General features: G+C 42.7%; 2 protein-coding genes and 1 pseudogene across 2 annotated transcripts; all 3 read left to right on the plus strand.

The window, feature by feature from the left end:
* The first annotated feature begins 2,558 nt into the window (after positions 1-2,558).
* On the plus strand, positions 2,559-5,174 carry LOC121397077 (serine/threonine-protein kinase N2-like). Its single transcript, XM_041573004.1, has 3 exons — positions 2,559-2,643; positions 3,948-3,996; positions 4,761-5,174. Exons 2-3 carry the CDS (start codon positions 3,958-3,960, stop codon positions 5,172-5,174), a joined length of 453 nt encoding a protein of 150 aa, XP_041428938.1. The 5' UTR covers positions 2,559-2,643; positions 3,948-3,957.
* Positions 5,175-5,740: 566 nt separating this feature from the next.
* Positions 5,741-10,962, plus strand: LOC121397122 (serine/threonine-protein kinase N2-like). Its single transcript, XM_041573274.1, has 10 exons — positions 5,741-6,168; positions 6,256-6,331; positions 6,526-6,617; positions 6,870-7,043; positions 7,688-7,750; positions 8,046-8,122; positions 8,619-8,761; positions 9,054-9,131; positions 9,302-9,382; positions 9,484-10,962. Exons 1-10 carry the CDS (start codon positions 6,083-6,085, stop codon positions 9,667-9,669), a joined length of 1,056 nt encoding a protein of 351 aa, XP_041429208.1. The 5' UTR covers positions 5,741-6,082; the 3' UTR covers positions 9,670-10,962.
* A 6,018-nt stretch (positions 10,963-16,980) lies between these two features.
* Positions 16,981-22,108, plus strand: LOC121397078 (annotated as a pseudogene).
* Positions 22,109-22,457: the final 349 nt, after the last annotated feature.

Consider the following 22,457-nt stretch of genomic DNA (forward strand, 5'->3'; position numbering starts at 1 on the left):
AAAAAAACAATTTTATAGGTACTAAAGGTATTAAAAATGCAGGATATGGACAGGTGAAGGTCACAAATGCATCACTGTTTTCTATTGGTTACAGGGCTTGGGCAAAATATCAGATTTAAAAGGACCAGTCCTACTTATATAAGCATCTTGGCCTCCTCAGACATTATCCCTTCCCAAATCACCTTTAATGCAATTCTGTGAACCTTCCTTCATGTGCCATCTTTCACCCAAACACTGATTCTATCACTGTGATCCAAGATGGCACATGAATGAAGGTTCACAAACTAATCTCTCCCATGTCCTCTGTACTTTCATGTGTCCCCAGCGGTTTGTTGGCTCATTAATGAGTCTCCATAGGGCACAATGAAAGGGGACATAGGGGAAATAACAGGAGCAGCAGCAGTGATTGAATCCATGGCTGATGAATTCATGGATCAAAAAGATATGGCAGCACAGTAACTGCACTGACTCAATAGGCCACACATACAAAGAAATACTCTGTGTACGTAATAAGCTATGTATGTACTGCACATCTAAATGGAAATAAATGCCATATGCAACTTACTATTATGAACCTTACTTACAGGGTACACTTCCCCTTTAAGAGCAGGGAACAGAGGTGACTTCACCTTAGGACTGTGACAGTTGGTTCAGTCCGTTGGTTGACACCGTAGTGATTGGTAAGTGGATATTCCCTCTGGGAGATATTTTTTGTCAAATAATGCTTATTTTAATGAAAAAAGAGGGGAAATAGTTGGGTAACACTCCCCCAGACTAACAGATATTTATCCTCTCACTGATTTTAGTGAATTTAGAGACTTTTCCCCTAAAATGGGCTTTGGAGAAGACTTTAATCTTAGCACTGGTTGGGAGACACAGACTCAGGATTTGGAAGTTATGCAGGGCTGACAGCAAATATACACCTTTTCTACAGTAACCCCATAAGGAGGAATAAATAGCAATGCTTCTTCCTTTTACACAATAACATTTATTTATAAGTCTCATGATTTAAGAGCAGAGATGAGAGGTGACTTTACACCCAGGGATTTGATATTTGGTTTGGTCCGTTGGTTGAGTGGTGAGAGGTAAATGTGAGAGATTTTTGTGACAAATAACCCATAATTTAGTCAAATAAGGGGGGGAAATAGTTGCGTGATGCCCCCAGACTAGCGGATGTTGTTCCTCTTACTGATTTTAGAGAATTTTCCCCCTAAAATGGGCATTGGAGATGCTTTTACTCTTAGTGCTGGTTGGGAGACACAGACCCAGGGTTTGACAGTTGGTTTAGTCCGTTGGTTGGTAGACTGGTGAATGTACTATCCCTAGAAGAGATTTAGGGGCTTACAGCAAATATACACTTTTTCCCAATTGAAGCCCATAAACAGATAACATTTGGGGACCCCTGTGCCAGACTAACAGATATTGATTATGTTACTGATGTTATTAAATTTCCCCCTCAAATGGACAATGCCTTTACTTTTAGTGCTGGCTGGGAAATGCAGACCCAGGGTTTGACAGTTGGTTTAGTCCGTTGGTTGGTAGAGTGGTGAATGTACTATCCCTCTAAGAGATTTTTTGCCAAATAATCCTTATTTTAGTGAAAAGGGGGGTGATAAATGTTTGATACCCCCAAGACTAGCGGATGATGCTCCTCTCATTGATTTCAGAGATTTTGGAGAGTTTACCCCTAAAATGGGCTTTGGATATGCTTTTACTCTTAGAGCTGGTTGGGAGACACAGACCCAGGGTTTGACAGTTGGTTTAGTCCATTGGTTGGTAGAGTGGTGAGGGGCTGACAGCAAATATACACTTTTTCCCAATTGAAGCCCATAAACAGATGACATTTGGGGACCCCTGTGCCTCACTATAAATACTTTATTTGTATGACCAGTATTAACAGGCTCCTTACAGTTTTGCCCCTCTGCCCCTGGGTATCTAACCTGTTCTGATATACCAACCTTAACATGAATTTAATGGAATACATAGCAATGTCTTTTCCTTTCATGTCTCATGTGCATTCCCTTCAAATGTCCCGGCTGTGGGGGGCAACAGGGTACATGGTAGGGCAGTATTGATTCCAATCAGATTTAATTGCTATTCTGTAAATGTTTCCTATAGCAGGGGGTGGGCAATCTGCACCTGGCCAGTGATCTTATGTACTATGTATTCATTCTCTCTATACCAATGCTCATTTCTGATTGGCTGCTGGGAGGTACTGCATTGTATAAACTGAGTGCCAGTAAACGCTGGGAGTGACACAAAGCTCACGTTTAGATCTCTGCTTTCCTCTATATTTTATAGGAAATATTAAGTTAAGTGTTAAAAGCATTATCCTTGAAACTAATTTGTCAATTTATTCTCTTCCCTATACAGATTGCTACAGTGGACGGATTGCTACTTTTTTGGCAAATTACCAGCTCTTTTTGGACTGTTTTTTCCTGGCTTCTCCTTAGTTCAGATTTTAACATTCTTTTCTGAACACATATAAGGAGAGCCAGTTTCTAAAGAGGGAGACCCTCTGGGGTCCCCCGGCCTTGTGCCGGCCCCTCTATTTAAGCCAAAAGCCAAAAACACCTCAGGCGTTTTGGTATTTTTTTTTTCTTTTTCTTTTTGAACATCTGACATCTGAGCTTCTTTCAAGAGGTAATCCTGCAAATACAATTCATACAGTTTATGATTTATTTTACAGCAAACCTGCCCTAATTAAGGGGAAGGGGGCAATTTGTAAGGTCCCACATCTCTTTCCCAGGCCTGTACTTGTTTTCTCCAAAAACTGAAGCGCACCTACTTCTTACCTGCCCTTACACCAGTGCCCCAATTCCTGCCAGCTGATGTAGACTGTATATATATATATATATATATATATATATATATATATATTGATTTTATAGATAAAAAGAAATGACTGCTATACATGGCTATATTGATTTTCAGAGAGCATTGGATTTCGTTGATGGCTACAAATCCTGGCAGATGAGAGTTGTAGTTCATAAACACCAGACAATAGCATGATGCTCATATAGTATATAGTTTGACTTTATGGTTTAGTAAATAAAATAACTGTTGTCATAGAAGAGACGTATAAATTGGTTTATATGTTAAACCCCCTTTATTAAAGGTTCAAGTTTTCACAACCAAATAAAACACACATATTGTCATTGAGTGATTAGTGAAGAATAAAAGAGATAGATGACTGGCAGTAGCAGAAGGTATCAGGATAAAACACAAGTGAGCATTCCCATAGGGGAGATTTACAATTAAGATCACCTTGGAATGAGTTTATTCTAGTTATAAGCTTGCGGGAAGACACTTTCTTCCCATTACGGAAGTTTATTTAAACACAGGGTGTCCAATTCAGTGTACAGAACACAAGCCATCAAAATAACTCCTGCCCTGAGTGATATCTTCATACATTTAGTGAGCTACAGAAATATATCGGGGGACTGCTCTCTGTTTAGCAACACCTTTACTGGAGCTTACATCTCCTACTATAATGAAATTGAAGATTGTTCCCATATTTCTTTGGTCTTTTCTTTTGGTAATTCCTGGTGGGTGGTGAATTGTGCATTACAGACAAAATCTGCCAGTTTTTTTAATGCCCAACATCAGCCAGACAGAAAATGAGGGAGATTCTTGACGCGTGGGGGAGAAAGGGGTTTCCCGATAGGGGCATATGGGAAGAAAGGGTGACCCAGACATTTAAACGTGGCAGACCAGGCTTTCTTTGGGATTAAAAGAGTATCCGGTAACCTGCCTTCATTGTCGATATTTTGGTAGGGATAGTTGCTTAAACCTCCCATGTTTAGCTATGTTGGGATTGTATGAGTTGGGGCAATATAATATAACAACATCAATATGCAATTTGGTGAAGAGGGTTTCTATTGAGAAAGATAAAAATGACCTCTTATCCCCATACCAGCACTGACAATGTTTATTTCCCATTACAGGAGTCTCAAGATGGGTGTCCGGAATTCCTGCATTCGTGCTACCAATCCGGTAAGGCTAATGGGATATAACATGTTACTGAAGAGTGCAATGGCCTCAGTCCGGAGGAGATGATTAGTATTTATTGTTTAAAGTAGCAATATATTCCATAGCACAATGTTAGGGAAAAATAAAGCGAATCTGGAATAAAATGGGAAGCCAAGGTTCCTGTTTGAGGGAGCTAGAACAGAGAATTACAGTCCAGGACCTAAGCATTTTAGATAAAAGATCCCATAACTGTACTCTCCCATAGACTCCATTTTATCCAAATAATCCAAATTGTTAAAAATGATTTCCTTTTTCTCTGTAATAATAAAACAGTAACTTGTACTTGATCCCAACTAAGATATAATTAATCCTTATTTGAAGCAAAATTTATTTAATGTTTAAATGAATTTCTAGTAGACTAAAAGGCATGAAGCCCCAAACTACAGAAAAATCTGTTATCTGGAAAACCCCAGGTCCCGAGCATTCTGGATAACAGGTCCCATACCTGTATAAACATCAAACAAATAGCAATGCCATGATGTAGATTAGAATTGGAATATGGACTTACCAGTGGAGAATAAAATCTTGAGCCTGGTGACATTTCAGTGCAGAGAGAGATTGAGAAGTAGCAGCTACTGACACCAGCAGATTTGCTCCTCACTGGAGCTGGAGGGCTTGGCCAACAGTTTTAGTGATTCTAGAATTGAAAGAAAAAAAGTGTAAATTACAGTAACTTAGGCAGGCAATAACCAACTATTGTTTCCATAACTTTTTCTCCTTTTCTACAGGACAATCATGAGGTTTTGTCTCCAAAACTTTGTGATTTGCGGCCAAGGTTACATCTATTGGCCAATAAAGATCAGGTAATGGGAGAAATAAAGAAGGAGATGCGCATTGCAGCGGGCGCTGAAAAGCTCTACAGAGTGACCTCAGACAAGGAGACCTTAGCCCGTCTGAGGAAGTTTATGAAGGAGTCAGGGAAAAAGCTGAAAATTCTTTATGCCACCCTTCAAAACCTGAATGTGGCAATTGCACAGAAGGACCCTGAGATTCACCCAGGTTCTCCCCATGACCCACCAACAAATGCCCCAGAGGATTCCTGTGTTAGGGATGAGTCTCCAGCAGTTGCCTTGACTCCGGAAGAACCAGCCACCACGGCACAAGATCCAGCACTGCCACTGGCTGTCACTGAGGGCAGGTAAGATGCAGAGTTCGGCTTATTATGAACTGTATTCTCTGTATATGGCCAGGGCCACCATTAGGGGGCACAGGGGGGGCAGTTGTCCCGAGCCCTGAAGTTTTTTTTTTGAGTGTTAGGGGGACAGCTTGCTGCAATGTTTATAATAGAGGACTGGGGCTCTGGTGTGCCCTCGTTGGTTGTTTAAGTCCCGGTAAAGCTGTACAGGGATTGGATGGGTAAAGTAGAAACTTCCCCTCCAGCCTAACCAATCCCAATGCAGTTTCACCGGGAACTTAATCGACCAATGAGGGCACAGAGATCTGAATAGGACAGAAATAATGCTGAAACCGGAGCTCCCGTCCTTTCTTAGAAACTTTGCAGAATGCTGACGGGCGGGGGGGACCTGGCAATCAAGTAAGTGAAGCATGACTGGGCCCCCTTAAGAGCCAAACTTATGGGGAACCCTGGCAAAAAAAATTTAGATTTTGGGTGGGCTGCCACCAATGTTTTTTTTTTTTACTTAATCAATATTTTTTTAAATTGCAGGAGGGGGGGCCCCTGATCACCAATGGCCTTTTATAACTTGGGGTGGGGTTACTGTTTCAGCTCTGATGTTTGTTTGGCTTTTTTTCTGTGGGGGGGGGGGGGGGCGAGATATGGGATGGGGCTTGGGGGCCCAGAAAATTTTGCCAGACAGGCCCCGGTGATTTCTGAAAGAGGCCCTGTATACGGCTATTGTACTTCTTTTGGTGGAGGAGTAATACTCCAGATACAGACATGGCACCTGAATTCACCCTGTACTGTGCTGGCAAATCATTCTCTGCCTCTGAAAGGGCTGAACTCCAATGTCTATGTACATATACAGCTCTTAGCTTCCCATGTTAGTAAAACACAAGCATAATAACAAACTTACATTTTCCCTATAGTGAGATGTCTGCGGATGAAGTGAACATCGGCTCAACTCATCCAGAAAACACAGCAGAAGACTTTCCACCGGCTGTGACGACGGAACCAGAGTAAGATACAGTACAACCTGCAACTGATGATACTATCAACATTTCATTTGAAATAACAATGAGTTCAATTCTGCAATTCTTTTTCAGAGTTTTGCATTTGACCAACTGCACTCTGCAAGACTTCACCCAACGAGGTTTCCTAGGCGAGGGCGGATTTGGGAAGGTAATATTTATCTAAATCCATTATTAGGATGACTATTGGGCACATGCAAGAACACTGGCTAAACAGTTAGTTCTGTTACCTTGCAATGTTGGGGGCAAGATGGATTCTTGGAGCTCTCTGCAAGGGGTTTGGAGGTTCTGCATGTATCTTCCTGTGTTTCTTCAAAATTCCCTCAATATATTCTCTCATTCCAGGTTCTCCATGTGCAACACACGGCATCAAAAAGATCGTATGCCCTGAAGATCCTAAAAAAACAGAAGATCACCACCTTAAGGGATGTTGAAAGGTCAGTTTATGGGAATGATCAACTTGGCTAGTTGGCTTTATTACTTACCCATGTCCCTTTCAAACAGCTGTAGCGCTCTGATATTACCCTGATAATGCAAGCAATGCCTAACTAGTTATGTGTCTTGGGACTTCCACTAACATCTCCCATTAGTACTATACTAAATAATCTAAGACAATAATGTGGCTCCTATGGGCAGAATGACACTTTCTCTACTGGCTTGTTTTGATAATGAATGCTTTTAATATTCAGGATTTTGGTCGAGAAACGGGTCGCTCTCACAGCAGCTGTCCACCCCTTCACCGTGGATCTACATGCCACCTTCCAGTCAGACCACCATCTCTTCTTCCTCATGGAGTATGTCGCTGGAGGCTGCTTAAGGACTCTCCTGGAGAGGGAACGTAAATTTGGACAACGGAGGACTACGTACGTAATAATGAACCTTTACCTAGTGTCATGTGGGCGCTATTTAAATATAATACCATTCATACAAACTAAACCATAAATAGCAGGCCACAACAACCACAGAACTGTGCTGCTACTCTTTGTTCCACCACATGTTTCGGATCACATGGACCCTTTCACAAGTGTGTCTTTCTCAAGTCACACACTTGAGAAAGGGTCCATGTGATCCGAAACATGTCATAGAATAAAAAGTAGCAGCACAGTTCTGTGGTTGTTGTGGCTTACTTCGTTTTGTAGGAATTGATCAATTTCTGGCCTTTACTGTGTGACCTGAGAGGGTGAGCCCACAGGATAAGGAACTCAAGGGACGTGCTGAGGAAAACTACACAAGTTTGAAAACCATAAATAGCATATGGATCTGGCTCCTTGTTTATCGAAGGAAGCAGCCATATTACACAAATGCAAGAGGCTTTATTTAGAAATACATAAGAAATTTTTAATAAGTTCGGAGCTGCATACACAACTTACCATTATAGTCAGTGGGTCTCTTAAATCACAGCGAGCCTGTAATATTTAGACTGAGATATCACCACCCTGTGCTACACTAACAAATAAATGGCTATGTATTCAATAACCTACTGATGGGAGTCATTTTCTCTTTGCAGGTTCTATGCTGCGTGCACAGTGCTGGCCATCTCCTATTTGCACGAAAATGGTATCATACACCGGTAAGTATAGATATATTATATATCAATACTTTTTTTAAGTATATGAAAACATTTGCAATATAAAATATAAGAGAATATTACTGCTAAACTTTTAAGAAGCCACGATTAATGTCCCCTATAGAGCTTGCTCCACAAGAGCATGACAACTTCAGCCTTGTGCCTTTATATGGTCAAGAATCTCCTCAGTGACTTAAAGTTTAAAAAAGGTTGTTATTCACTATATAATCACTAATTATTTCCCCTTTTGTGTGCCAGTGAACTTGTACTTTTCTAACATTTGCCGTTGTATTAACAGAGATCTCAAGCCGGAAAACCTGCTCTTAGACAGCAACGGGTACATCAAACTGGCTGATTTCGGACTATGCAAAGACGGTAAGGTTTCTCATAAACTTACATGTCAAAAAAGGGTTGCGCTTCGTGTTATGTTTTTGAGACTCACTAAGTGACTGACATTTGTAGTTTCATATTATGAGAACGCAAGAGTGAAATTCACCTAAAGAGTTATGCTTTAGCAGATCAGATTAAAGGAGAAGGAAAGGTGAATTACTAGAGGGTGCCAATTGTTAGGCAATTGATTTGTATCACTTAATATTTAGTGAGAACATAGATCGGAGTTACCCTAGAATGTAATCTATAGAAAGACGTCTAATGTAATAAAAACCTTATATTTTTGCATCTCTCTAACCTGTTAGTCAGTTAGAAAGGGGGGCCACATGGGACCTAACTGTTCAGTTTGTTTGCTGATCATGCAGCTCAGGATGAAAAGAAAACAAACTGAACTGTTCCTTTCTTGTACTTTGAGTCTGAGCCGCTACTGATAAATAAGCCCCACTGGTTTCCAGTTTACTTACAGTTACTGTTTTTGCAGGAATTGGCTATGGGGACAGAACACGCAGCCTGACTGGAACCTATGACTACATGGCTCCCGAAGTCCTCTCCAGGCTGCCGTATTCAAGATCTGCAGATTGGTGGTCTCTGGGCATCGTGATCTTCGAGATGCTAGTCGGGGACGTAAGTACAAAGCTCAATAAGTGCACTGAATAGGTGAATGTACATTAAGTTGGAAAAAACATCAAACATCAACTATTTTAGCTCCGTATGGCCATAGAGTAATCAGTTGTTTGTATTGCAGAATTGATCACGTGTGTAGGGAATATAAATATTTCACGATATACTCAAAGCTATCTTTATAAAAGCCCCTTAATGTATATATAGCAACAGGTTTTGTAGTCTTCTTGGTCAGTTACACCTGATTAGTTCTTTAATCTATAATAACAGATCTTTCTTATGTTTCACATTGCAGCTACCATGGATGAGACCATCTATTGGCGTCGTCTGCCCAAAGTTCCTGGCTGAGGATGCAGCTATTTTAATATCAGGGGTAAGTTACACAGCAAGTTAAGGGTGCATGGTGTGGTTTAACCAGTGATTCGTGAATAGGTAGCACTATCCTATTTGTGCAGTCTAACAGTATTAAGCCTTTATAGCCATTAACTGGCACACAGCACTGCAACAAAGCTTATCTACTAATGTTTCTCTCTTTTTCTTTAGCTTTTACAGTTGGACCCATGGATGCGGCTGGGCTCCAGCGAGGAAGATGCAGGTGAACTAATGTTTCATCATTTCTTTCGAGTAAGTTACTTCAGTCAATTTTTGCTAGCTACAAAAATGAACTAAAGGTACAGATGGACAAAAGAATTAATAAAGAATGTTTTATATTGTCTATTAACCAGGGCATTGACTGGCTGGCTTTGGTACAGAGAAAATTGCAGCCCCCATTCATACCGGAGGATGTTGGACTTTCCGACGATGGACCCTGTTATGAACATCTACTTCTAACACCTCCCTCCGAGGGTTCCTTGGCAATAAGAAAAGAGATCGCCGATGCCTTTGGGAGCTTCGATTATTCCGCAATATAGAGCTGCGTGATCATCCTGCAACGCAAAAATCATTGCCATCACCCGCGTTGACAGAAGATTGGGGACACATGAAAAACGGCACATCAGGTTTCACATCAGGTCATCTTGCTTTCTGTTTCTCTTCCATCCAGAGCAATTAGCGGTACCCCTCCTCCTTCCACCATAGCTCCACCAGCGGTGCCCCATCTCCTTCTACCGTAGCTCCACCGGCGGTGCCCTCCCTTCCTACTAAAATATAGCATCATAAACAGGAGCGCACTTAAGCCACTCGGTAAACCCTGCATTCCTTTTTACTCCAACCCCAAGTGTGCAGAAGCCGGGTCTGCAGGCTGCTGGGGCTCCAATGGAATGAAACGGAATGCAGCATTCACCGAGCTGCTTAACGGTGCTCATGTTTAAGCTGCCATATTGCTTACCGTAATTCCACCTGCGGTGCCTCCCTTTCCACCTAAAATATGGTTTCATGGGCAGATGCACCTAAGCCACTCGGTAGTCCCTGCATTCCATTTCACTCAATCCCTCAGTGTGCAGAAGCCGGGTCTGCAAGCTGTCTGGGCTGCCAGTTCTCCAATGGAATGGAATGGAATGCAGCATTCACCTAGCAGCTTAATGGCGCTCATGCGTATGCTGCCATATTGCTTTCTTTTTCTTTTCCTTCATTCCAATTCCACCAGCAGTTGTCCCTCTTATATAGTATCATAAACTGGAGCACCATTTAGCCACTCGGTAGACTCTGCATTCCTTTCAACTCCATCCCTCAGTGTGCAAATGCCGGGGTGTGCAGGCTGCCTGGGTTCAATGGAATGGATTGGAATGCAGCATTCATCTAGCTGCTAAACGGTGCTCATGTTTACGTAGCCTTATTGCTTTTTGTTTCCCTTCCTGCCACTGTAATTCCACCAGCAGTCCCTCCCTTCCCATCTTAAATATGGTTTCATAGACAGAAGCCCCCTTAAGCCACATGGTAGACCCTTCATTTCTTTTCTCTCCATCCCTCAGACTGCAAAAGCCGGGTCTGCAGGCTGCAAGGGACCAAAGAAATGGAATGCAGAGTTCACCTAGCAGCCTAAAGGCGCTCATGTGTATGCTGCCATATTACCATCTGTTTCCCTTACCCTCTTTCTCTTGATTAAATATGGCAAATTGATCCTGGGAGCAAATCCGATTGCCGTTAAGGAGTCAGGAAGGAATTTTTCCCTCACAAAGGGTTTTTGCCTTCCTCTGGATCAAATAGCCCTATTTATCCTATAATAATTATTAATAAAGCTGTGCGTTTCACAGATTTAACCATCAGTCTGCGGAGTCTTTATTCTGGGTATAAAGCTAGGGGTAACTCATAAGAGGTGGGGAGGGTGAGAATGAATGAAAAAACACTTAGGGGGTTAAAAAAAACTTGGGGAAAAAAAGTTGTTTTTTTACTATAAAATCTGAATTTTTAGTAAAAAAAAAAAGAATCAAAATTTTTCAGGATTTTGTATACCCGGATGGAAAAAGTCTGAATCCGAAAATCCGGCATCTCATATCTGACGAGGTTGTATATAAATCAATGCGAGAAGTCCAGAATATATCCTAATCTATGCAATAATCCCAAAATTTTGTGAATTCCGGGAAAAGGGGTGGGCATTCTCCCTGTGTGGGTAAATGGATGGGCGGGCTACCTGTGTGGGTAAAGAGGTGGGCGGGTTGCCTGTGTGGGTAATGGGGGGATGGGCTGCTTGTGTGGGTAAAGGGGTGGGTGGACTGCCTGTGTGGGTAAAAGGGAGGGTGGACTCCCTGTGTGGGTAAAAGGGAGGGTCAGTTCCCTGTGTGGGTAAAGGGGATGGTGGGCTCCCTGTGTGGGTAAAGAGAGGGTAGGACTGATTGCTACAAGTCTGTAGGATATAACAAGCCCCAGGGTAAACTGTGCCAAATTAATAGAATATGCTAGTGTTGTATCTAGTTTTCTGAAAAACTGAGTTTATTTATTAAAAGGAAATCAATGTTAGCAGAGCCACTACCAAATGCCATATGGCCTTCCTCTGTCTCCGCAACTCTTTTAGATTTGCCGCACACCACTTACTTCATGTTGCTCGGTGCAATCATATCCTAGGCCGCTTCCAAGCCCAACACGGCAACAGATTCCAATTAGGCAAGAAGCACACCAGTTCAGCTAGGCAATGCCTTTAGCACATTTATTTGCATAAGAATTGAACGCACTCGGGGTCCATTCGGGGTCCAACCCCTCCCTCCCTTGCACCCGAGGAAGGGGTTGGACCCCGAAAGCTTGTGCGTTCAATACTTCTGCAAATAAATGTGCTGAAGGCATTGCCTAGCTGAACTTGTGTGCTTCTTCCCTTCCTCTGTCTCCTGCACAAACTGTTGGAAAACCTAGGGAGCCCTCCAGCCATCAACGGATCTCCACTGTCCTGAACAATCGATTTATCTCTATATATCAGCATGAGAGCTGTGAAGATGTTGAATTCTCTCCCTGAATCAGTGGTACAGGCTGATACATTAGATAGCTTTAAGAAGGGGTTGGATGGTGTTTAGCAAGTAATGGAATACAGGGTTATGGAAGCTACAAGGCAATCCAGGGACAACTTGATGGAATTGTGTCTCTTTTCAATCTATGTGACTATGTTACATAAAACACATTTGCTATAGTAAGTACATATCTAACATGTGACTTATGGTACATATACTGCAATCACTAATGCAGCCATTGAGGGAAGCTTAAACTGCCTTTTCCATTCAGTACCATGGACAGCACTCTGTGGCTGCAGCTCCTATTGATTGACACACTGGTTGGTGGCACCAAGCTGTCACAGCAAAGAGCCAGTTCTATACAAATACAGATAAGATTTTTATGTCATTATTACTATTAGATATCCTGATATAGGCTGGCTCTGTGGTCGGGCACGTATACGTTTAGGTTTACCTAAGTATGCTTCCACCTTGCAACATCTTATCTTCCACATACTATTAGGTACCAAGATAAAACACCCTAAATATGAAAGCCTGGGCTCCGCTGAACAGTTTTATATCAAATATGTAAAGTTCTACCTAAGCATGTGGCTTATAAGGGCACAAAATGAAGACACCCCATTTAAGCTATACTTACCTGAGAGTGTCCCAGGGTAATGTCTTCCTCTGTTTTCTGATCTCAATTCTATCCCTTCTGCTTTATCCTTCTCTTTTCTTCTGCTTCTTACTGGCATATTCCTGATAAAGACAAATGTATGAAAATTATTAATTAAAAAAACGACATCAGGGTTTTTTTGGGACAACTTGAGCTTTCCAAATCTACTATAATTTATGTGCAATCCCACTTTTGTTAAAAGATATAGACTAAAAAAATAAAATTTCCTATAGAAATCCGTGGCGCAGGGTGGGGAGGGTTTTTAAAAACAAGAAAAATAGGCACCCCCAAAAAACCATGCCGCCCTAGGCACAGGCCATCGGGGGCCTATATATAAAAACAGCCCTGCACATATACATCAAGAAGAATATAAAGACTACATATCAAAAATAATTTTTTTCGTGAATTGTTTTCCCAGTGGGACACAATAATCTATAAACAGAAAACCTGGAAAGAAGTGTTAAATATAAAGATACAATATCTTAACCCCTAAACAACCTCTAAAGAAAACACCATATCTGGATTTTGGTCATTTCTTTGGGCTTTGGCAGCAAATACATGTGTATTCGATTTACATGTTTAGAAAAACCATTAACCTTGTCTGTCAGTACAGGTATGGGATCTGTGATCCGGAAATCCACTATCCAGAAAGCTCCAAATTATGGAAAGTCTGTCTCCCATCTTTATCCAAATAATCCACATTTTTAAAAATTATTTTCTATTTCTCTGTAGTAAAAAAGTACATTGTACTTGATCCCAACTAAGATATAATTAATCCTTATTGGAAACAAAACCAGCCTATTGGGTTTATTTAATGTTTAAATTATTTTCTAGTAGACTTGAGGTATGAAGATCTGAATTACAGAGAGATCCGTTATCCAGGGCAGGATTTACATAACGGGAAGCCGTTCTGCGCCCCTGTCCCCTCTCCTTTATCAAGCAAATTTTCATCATCGGGACTGGAGCCATGTTAATTGGCGCATGGGAAATTTTTTAAAAAAATGATTGTATCTCCTGCGTATCCCTAGTGTTTTTGAACCAATATTGTGCGGCTGCCGTCCTAGGCCCGGGCCTTTCCACAAATCCTGGAAATCCCCAGGTCCCGAGCATTCTGTATAATGGATCCCATACTTGTATATACAGTAGACCCCCCATTTTACATCCCCTGATTTCAAGTTTCCCCTCATTTTACATTGTTGTTTCGTGGTCCCACCTGTATATATTATTATGTATAATACATTTCCCTGATTTGACATTTCCCTGGATTTTACACCATTTTTTTCTGGTCCCCTGATAACCGTAAAATGGGGGTTCTCCTGTATATATATATATATATACACATATATAAACACAAGGCTGGCTAGAAATAGGATTTGCACGTGCAGCTCATGGATGAGCCTAGTTGTAGACAGCTGCAAGTAGCAGGTACCATGGTGGGTCAGAGGGGAGACAGACAGACAGCAGGACCTACAGAACAGAGGGGGAATGCACAATAAAGGAAAGCAACTTGTAGTAAATAAAATAGGATTTCTCTCAATGAAATGCAAAAGCAGCTTTCCAATACACTTCAGGTTTGCAATAAGTATTAAATAGAATCACCAGTGAAACATTATCTTTTACTGAAAGCAGTTTTTGGGGTGGAGTTTCCCTTTAAGACGATGACCTTATGGAGTGGCGTAACCAATAGCAACCAGTAGTAGGTATACAGATGCACCCCTATGAGCACTTGGTATATCCCGGCCCCCCGCACATTCTCACCCTCAGCTCCAGCTCAGTGCGATGCACCCCGAGGCGCTTGAGTCCCACCGCCAAGTCATTGATGCAGATGGCTCCGTCCTTGTTGACGTCCAACTCCTGGAATAGGATCTGCAGGCGTCTCTCGTGCTCCGGTCCCCCGCATAAAAGTCCCCCGCACGGATCCGCGGCCAGAGCAGCAGCAGCCAGGGAAGGAGAGGCCGGCGTCTCGTGGGAATGCGGCGCGCCGCTCACAGTGTCACACTGACAGAACACTCCGCTCAGCAGCGGCGACACCAGAGAACGAGGACGTGCCATAGACTAGAGCGGCAAAGCAGTCGGAGAAGGGAGGATGCGACAACGGAACCGGGAATCTACTCCTTCTCTCACTTAGGCACCGGCAAATGGCAGAAAGAATGACGCATGCATGTGGCGTAGCCACGCCCACCATCCAAGCGCGCCCACTCCCAATCAGATCACTCCCCGAGGCAAAGAGGTGGAGCAGAAGAGATACACGCGTAGTTGATTGGCTACTGATGTTTGATGTGGAGCTACTTTTAGGCCAATAGACGCGCCCGTTTAAGGAGGGAAATATTACACCGGCATTTATCTCAATCAAGCAATCATTCTGTTTTTTACAGTCGCAGCGCTATTGTTTTTAACACACTATATAAACTCTAACAATCGACTGGCGTGACTGTAAATCAGCGCCAAGCGCTCACAAGCGGAAAACCAATCCGATCGCCGTATCACTTATAGACGGCGCTGCTGACCAATCGATGACGAGTCCTCGTTGAGTAGAACGAGGCGCCGCTGCAAAAGGGGAGGGGGAAAAGGAGGTGTGTTTAAATGGCAGTCTTTTTATCCAATAGCCATTTATCTCGGTGAGGTGGCGGCGGGGCCTGCAAAATACGCTTTCAAGCAGATTGTGGAAGCTGTTACACTGCGTAGGTTTCCCCAGTCCTTCCCAGATTACGCAATTTACGTAGAAAGGCCTATTCCACATCGCTGGCTAAGGGGCCATGGCTACGTCATTAAAAATATCACAGGGCCCCGTACAACAACATTCTGGTTTTTGTTCACTCAGGCCCCACCCACTCCACAATTAAAAGACCACACAGACATCAGCGCTAAAAAAGGTAACCCCTCCCCCCACAAGTTATAAAAAGCTATTGATGCTCAGGGCCCCCTTATAAGTTAAAAAAAACTGTGGTGCCAGGGCCCTCCAGAAAAGGTTTTTTAAAAAAATTGGTGGTCAGGGCCCCCCTATAAGTTAAAAAAAACTGTGGTGCCAGGGCCCTCCAGAAAAGGTTTTTTAAAAAAATTGGTGGTCAGGCCCCCCCTATAAGTTAAAAAAACAAAACAAAAAAACATTGGCACCAGGGCCCCAAGAATATTTTTTTAAAAAAACCTTGGCGCCAGGGCCCCCTTCCAAGTTAAAAAAAAATTGGGGCTGCAGAAAATACGGGTCCGGGTTGCAGGTACGGCTCGGGTCCCAAAAAATGGACCCGCGCAGGACTCTACTATAGAGTATTAAAATCAAACACTGGTGGCCAGGGGATTAAAATAAAAACAAAAAAACCCACATTGGTGTCATTAGAATTGAACTCGTGGCTTCAGGACTTCAATTATAGCTGTTTTCATGACTACGTTTCTTTTCGCCGTTTCAGGACTTCAGTGTCGGCTCCTTTCGTGACTTTGGGTCTTTCCGCGGCTTCAGGACTTAGTCTGCTCGGCACTTCCACATTCGTCTGTTCGGGAATTCGATCGGGCGGCACCGATTCGGAGCTGTCAAGGGGGGCCCGGCTCTTTGAAAAGTGCAGCCCTGCCGGGCCCCCCTTCAGGTCCGGCCACTTGTGTCCCCCCCCTGATGGCGGCCCTGATTCCAGCCAAGAAGTGTAAGATGAACTTTTCTGAGGAAGAAGTGGAGATCATCTTAGAGGAGATGGAGAAGCGGAAGCACATCCTCATTAACCACTTCAACGCTGGGGTGCCTCTGGTGACCAAAAGCAACGCCTGTGTAGTGCAACAAATTTTTTGACCACACCCATTTTGTAACCACACACCCCCTAATTACCATGTTCACTTTACAAAATTTTGCAGGTTATTAAAGTTTGATCTTATTTCTGTTTTTTTTTTGTAAGTTATTACAGTTTTGCTAATGAAGGTGAAGTGCCCTGTAAGCTGTGAGTCTAACTTCTCCCAAGGGACCTGTTACCTTATAGTGTTACACTTACTTATTTGCTTATCTCAAAATTGTTATAAAAGTATCTTATCTGCAGCTGTGGCTATTCTGGGCTCTCTGCCAAAAGCCAATTAAATAAGAAACTTTATACTGGAAAATCCAGGTTTTCTCTGCAGTGAACAGCCAGAAAAAGAAACAAACGAGGGACTTTCCATAAGTGGTCCGACGTGAAGGTCCGAGGTGTGAAGATAGATGTCTCGGGCGCTGGAAGGCGATGTTGGCGCCGCCCTGGTCCTGCTTACCCCCCATGCAGCCGCGCATATGTAACTTGCTGGGCGAGAGCGCAATACTGACCCTTCCTACGGACATAAGCGCCCAAGAGGCCATCAACTCGCCTGGCAGCATGACCTTGTCCCAAAGTGAGTGACCAGATGAATCAGTCACTACTTGGCGTGTGGCGGCTGCTTGGGCCTCTGTGTACTTCAAATGCCAGGGCCTGTCTTGAATCCTGGTCTGGATACGAGTAGCAGAATTACGGGCAAGGGCTCTCCACCAACCAGTTGAGACACTCGCCTCAGGCAGCAACACCCCCCTGGTTGCCAGGGACAGCAAAAATGCCGCTCCTGATAACTAAGAGCCACATTTCCATTTTCAACCTGGAAATTGGGCTCTTCTAGTGCACAGAGCGCAATTGCGCTCTCTGCACTAGACCGTCCTGACCGCCTCCAGCGCTGAAAAGGTGAGTGCCATTGGAGGGGTGGGGGGCGGCAAAAGGAAGGCCGTCTCAGGTGGTAAAATGCCCAGGATTGCCCCTGATTACAGGTAGGCAAGGAAGGCACCTGCCTAGAGTAAAATCATTTTTAGAAGGGAGGTGCAACACAGTATTTGAGGGGCTCATCATTAGACCAGATCCTTGTCTACGGATCCACTAAAGCAGTTCTGGACTGGAAGTCAAAATAGGCCCTGGCATTTCAGGTACACAGAGGCCCAATCAGCTCCCCACCAGCCCACTAAATAGTGACTTTCTATGGAATCTTATGGCAGCTCCTCTGGCATTTGCCAGAACCCACAGATGGCCAGTCCGGGCCTGCACTAAAGCTGGTCTCACATAGGGAGATCTACTTGGTGACACCTTGAGGTGGGCAATATTGGGCTAATCTGATCATGGGCCCTAGGGACAACGATCAGATTACAATTTGTATCCAGGCAGTTCGATTGAGAAACTGATGCGGTTCTCGATATTTAATCTCGCCCGATCGACGTGTCTGATTTTCGGACCACATATTGATCGGGAAGCCCATCAAAGGACCCCCATACACTGCGCAATAAGCGGACAACTTTATCTGTTGGCAGTTTATATCTGTCCATGTAAGGGTGCCTCAGTGATCCCCAACCAGTGGCTTCGTGAGAATCATGGTGCTCTCCAAACCTCTTGGATGTTGCTCCCAGTGACCTCAAAGCAGGTGCATATTTTTGAATTCCAGGCTTGGAGGCAAGTGGTTGTATATAAACCAGGTGAAATGCCAAACAGAACATCCTATAGACTAACCCTTCACATAGGGACTATCAATTATACAATCAGAACCCATTTTTGGCATCCCCACAAACTTGTTCATGCTTCACATTTGAATGTGTCTTATAGGTAAAAAAAAGATTGGGGACCCCAGAGAGAGTAATGGTGTGGTAGGACTGGGAGGATCGGGGCAGTGGTCATACTATATGGGTGCTAAAGCCCCTTGTCCCAGCTCTGCTTGCCCATAAAATCCATGCCTCGGTCATCATCCTAACATCATAAATATGTTTGCCATTGGCAGCACTGCAAAATACAAAATTGAAAGTTTGCAGCTTCGGGTTTCTTGAAATTGTAGGAGGCAGAAAAGACATATTAACCTATTATCCCGCCCCACTGCAGCTGGGGGACCGAAGGGGCTTGTTTATACAGAGCTCAAAATCACTTCTTAGACTCTTCTAATTACTTGGAAAGACAGGGAAATGAGGTTTCTTTTTAAATTAAAAGAATGAGTGGAATATCATTTTCAATTAAGTCATATATATCAGTGCTGGGCCCAGCGCCCAAGACAACCAGGTCAGTCTGTGTCCTACTGGGCTCCCGCCATATCTTTTGGGCCACCCTGGCAGCTGCAGGGTTTGACTCCTCTATAATAATTCCCCTGGAGAGTCATTCTCAGAGAGGTGATAAATTCCACTCTCTCATTATCACTTTTCTGGGAAGGAATATCCCGTGAAGCTGGTATATTGATCAGTTTCACCCGAGCCTTATTTTCAGGGTGGCCCTCAAGGGTGCAGGAAATTACATGGTGGCTGGACATATTAAGTATGGATTTAAAATGTGGTTTTAATGGGTGAGGTGGAGTATTTCTAGCAGTGTATAAGCAGCTCCGCTGATCTAGAGATGCTGGGGAATATGTACGCTTACAACATCTGGGCTGCAGAAGGTTGCCTATTCCTGTTCTATGTGTTTGCTAAAAGGCCAATTGTCATGGTAAATTGTTTCCCCCCACTGGAGGTGTTAAGCTAATAGAGCCTGCACTTTGGTTGGTGGAAACAATATTTTATGGGCTAGAGATTGCTCCTAGTGAGCTCTATGCTGCTCACACCAGGTGAGAAACTCAAAAGCATGCAAACAATGAGGAGTGTCACAGCTCGTTCATTATGCATGTTGTCTCCCTCCCAATGAAGGCATTATAGCTCTAGCTAGAAGCATTTTCTGGCCCATGCAGTATTGCTTTAATGAACAGGTGCCCTTCAAATGGATTTTGTCATGGTAAAACATGTTTTTTTCAAAATACATTAGTAAATAATGCTGCTCCACCAAATGTCTGTATTGAAATATCTTTTTCAAAAGAGCAAGTAGATTTTTTTTAAATCTGACATGGGGCTAGACGTTGTTGGTTTCCCAGGTGCCCTCAGTTATGTGACTTGTGCTCTGATAAACTTCAGTCACTCTCTACTGCTGCACTGCAAGTTTGAGTGACATCAAAAGCCCCCCCCAGCAGCCATTGTAATAAAGCAATGGGAGGTAACTAAATAACCACTCCTTGACATCTGCATTGCTAAAAATGCTCCCACCTAGTGGTACATAAGAGAATAGCACTTAAAAATAGAAATCCAGTAGCTGCAGCAAGAATCAACTTAGCGAAGCACTGGCTACAACCGATTATAGACTCTCACGGTATAATTGGAAAAATCACTCAGACTCAGAATATGTTATATTTAACAGCTTTATTAGCAGACACAGTGGAAAAACATACGCAAATTTGGGCACCATGGAATATATTTCTTCAATCGTGAGAGATAGACAGTCACTCAATGTAACAGAAATCGTACTGGTGAAAACAATTCATTATCGATGTTATTCTATACTAATGTTTCTTTTCCTTTGAAAATTCTGTATTGGAAATATTTATGCTTACCATTTGTTAATGCATATGTTTTTGAAAAATAAAAGAGATATAAAAAAAAAATAGAAATCCAGGTCCCACTGCAACTGGTCCAGTTAAATTTAGTAAGAGAAACAATAGCTTACCTAAAAGCAGTTCCATTGTGACGTTCTGGCTCTATCTGAAAGCACAGAATCAGGCACAATGACCCGAGACGGCTGCCTACACACCAATAATACAGGCAAAAAAATAATTTGTTGGCTCAGGAATAACATTTTATTTGGTAGAAAGCATTATTTGTAATGTAAACAGTATAATTCAAAAAGAAAAAACTACACAGTAAAAATCACAACAGAATCCGTTTAGGGGGTGTATTGACTGTTGCTGCACTTTGTTGCTGTTATCATTTGCTGAAATAATCTCTTGCAAATGATTAAAGGAATTATTGGAGGCGCTTGTGTATCCAGTGCCTACCGTATAAGGATAAATATCTATTTAAGATTTAATGAGTAGACAAATCTAATCTCAAATTAATAACGGCCCATTTAATAGGTCACAGAAGCCTGATAACAGGAGAGGAGTTTTTCCTTATTATCGTGTATTTACAATGTGCCAGATGGCTAATCAGGGCTGTATAAATGACGGAACCAGAGAAGTAAAAAAAACAGGCAGCAAATAAGATAAGGCCATGCCTGCATGTGACTATAATCTAATTAGATCGCTGGGTATGTAAAAGGAAAAGTTGGATTATACAGGACAGGAAAGGCAGAAGTATTTTCGAGTTGTCAGGGTGGATTAGGTTAGACTATTACTGACGTTCCCTTTAAGTGGATTATAAAGAGACAGCGTCTAGAAATAGAGTTTAAGGTATTTAGAATGGGTGTGTGGTATTAGAAAGCTGGGTGGTGAAGGTGTGAAGCAGGCGGAAACTGAGAGTGAACAGTCAATGACAGTTAAAGAAGGTTCAATATACAGGGTGGGCTGGTGGGACACCAGGAGAAAAAACCTCTTTTGTAAGCAGCTCTGGAGGGTTTAAACTATTCTAAATGGATTCATTTAGTTGATACGTTTGTTATCTTTGTCCCTGCTGAACAGAATCCCTGAGTTTTATTAAAGGCAGCTGTTAGACTTGATACAATATTTGTTAATATTCCACAGATGCTGCTGAGAAATGTATTGACTAATGTAACAAATTAGAGACAGGGGCATTAAACTTTTTTAATGGTAAAAAATAAAAAGTCATTGAAAAGCGCCTTTATTTCTGGTGATCAATCTGAAAATGACGGTGATAGGCAGTTGCCATGAAAGTCAATTGCTACTTGCCTGCACAGTTCAGAGTGGAGTGTTTGTATCGTCTCCAATGTTTTTTTGTAGGTGGAGAAACGGGCCATTTGACATTCGCCTTCAGACAGCCATGAATTCCGTTGATACATTTTTGCACATATAGAGAATATAATCTTCGTTTTCTTCCTCTCTTTCAGTTCCCCCGGAAACAACGTTTTACGCCCTAGAAGAGAATGTGGTAGAGTATTGCACCACTGAGACGGCTACAACGGTAACCACAGACAGCCCAGTTGGAATCATATCTCCTCATGATAAAACCCCAAAAACTGAAGAATCGTATCGTTCTGAACTCTGCCCGGCTCCTGCAGTAATAGCGATTGACCGACCTCAACGTAAAGGAGATAGCTCAGCACCTGGAACAACCGAATGACATTCTGCATATGATTTGCCGTTCCCAGGAGGTGCAAGCCTATGCTCAGGAACGGCAAGCGCAGGCCATGGAAGGCACTCAAGCAGCAATCAGCGGCCTCATCCAAGTTCTAAGACCAATGATCAAGGATGTGGGACGGTTTCTGCAGAGCTGGGTCCCTAACTCAGCTGGGGCCAATGACGGTGATGGCTCTGCAGCTCGAAATGGACAATCCTATACCCCCATATAGCCATGCCCGTTAGTGGCATATCGGGGAAAGATTGGCTCACCTTTACGTTACCTTTTAGTATGTTATAGAATGGCTAATTCAAAGCAACTTTTCAATTGGTCTTCATTTTTGAATGATTTGCCTTCTGACTCTCTCCAGCTTTCAAATGGGGGGTCACTGACCCCATCTAAAAAAAACAAACAAATGCCCTGTAAGGCTACACATTTATCGTTATTGCTAGTTTTGATTACTTTCTATCAGACCCTCTTCTTTTCATATTCCAGTCACTTATTCAAATCAGTGCATGGTTGCTATGGTCATTTAGACCCTATCAACCAGATTGCTGAAATTGCAGACTGGAGAGCTGCTGAATAAAAAGCTAAATGACTCAAACACAACAAATAAAAAATTTCACATTTTGGTTACGC

Source organism: Xenopus laevis, chromosome 8L (genome assembly GCF_017654675.1).
Source record: "Xenopus laevis strain J_2021 chromosome 8L, Xenopus_laevis_v10.1, whole genome shotgun sequence".
In the NCBI taxonomy this organism is placed as follows: Eukaryota; Metazoa; Chordata; class Amphibia; order Anura; family Pipidae; genus Xenopus; species Xenopus laevis.

Excerpts from the sequence above, each read along its gene's own strand:
- LOC121397077 (XM_041573004.1), top strand. The coding sequence starts at position 3,958 with ATGGGTGTCCGGAATTCCTGCATTCGTGCTACCAATCCG. Across the intron at positions 3,997-4,760 it reads GCATTCGTGCTACCAATCCG|GACAATCATGAGGTTTTGTC; the intron begins GTAAGGCTAATG and ends CCTTTTCTACAG.
- LOC121397122 (XM_041573274.1), top strand. The coding sequence starts at position 6,083 with ATGTCTGCGGATGAAGTGAACATCGGCTCAACTCATCCAGAAAACACA. Across the intron at positions 7,044-7,687 it reads TTTGGACAACGGAGGACTAC|GTTCTATGCTGCGTGCACAG; the intron begins GTACGTAATAAT and ends TTCTCTTTGCAG. Across the intron at positions 7,751-8,045 it reads GAAAATGGTATCATACACCG|AGATCTCAAGCCGGAAAACC; the intron begins GTAAGTATAGAT and ends TTGTATTAACAG.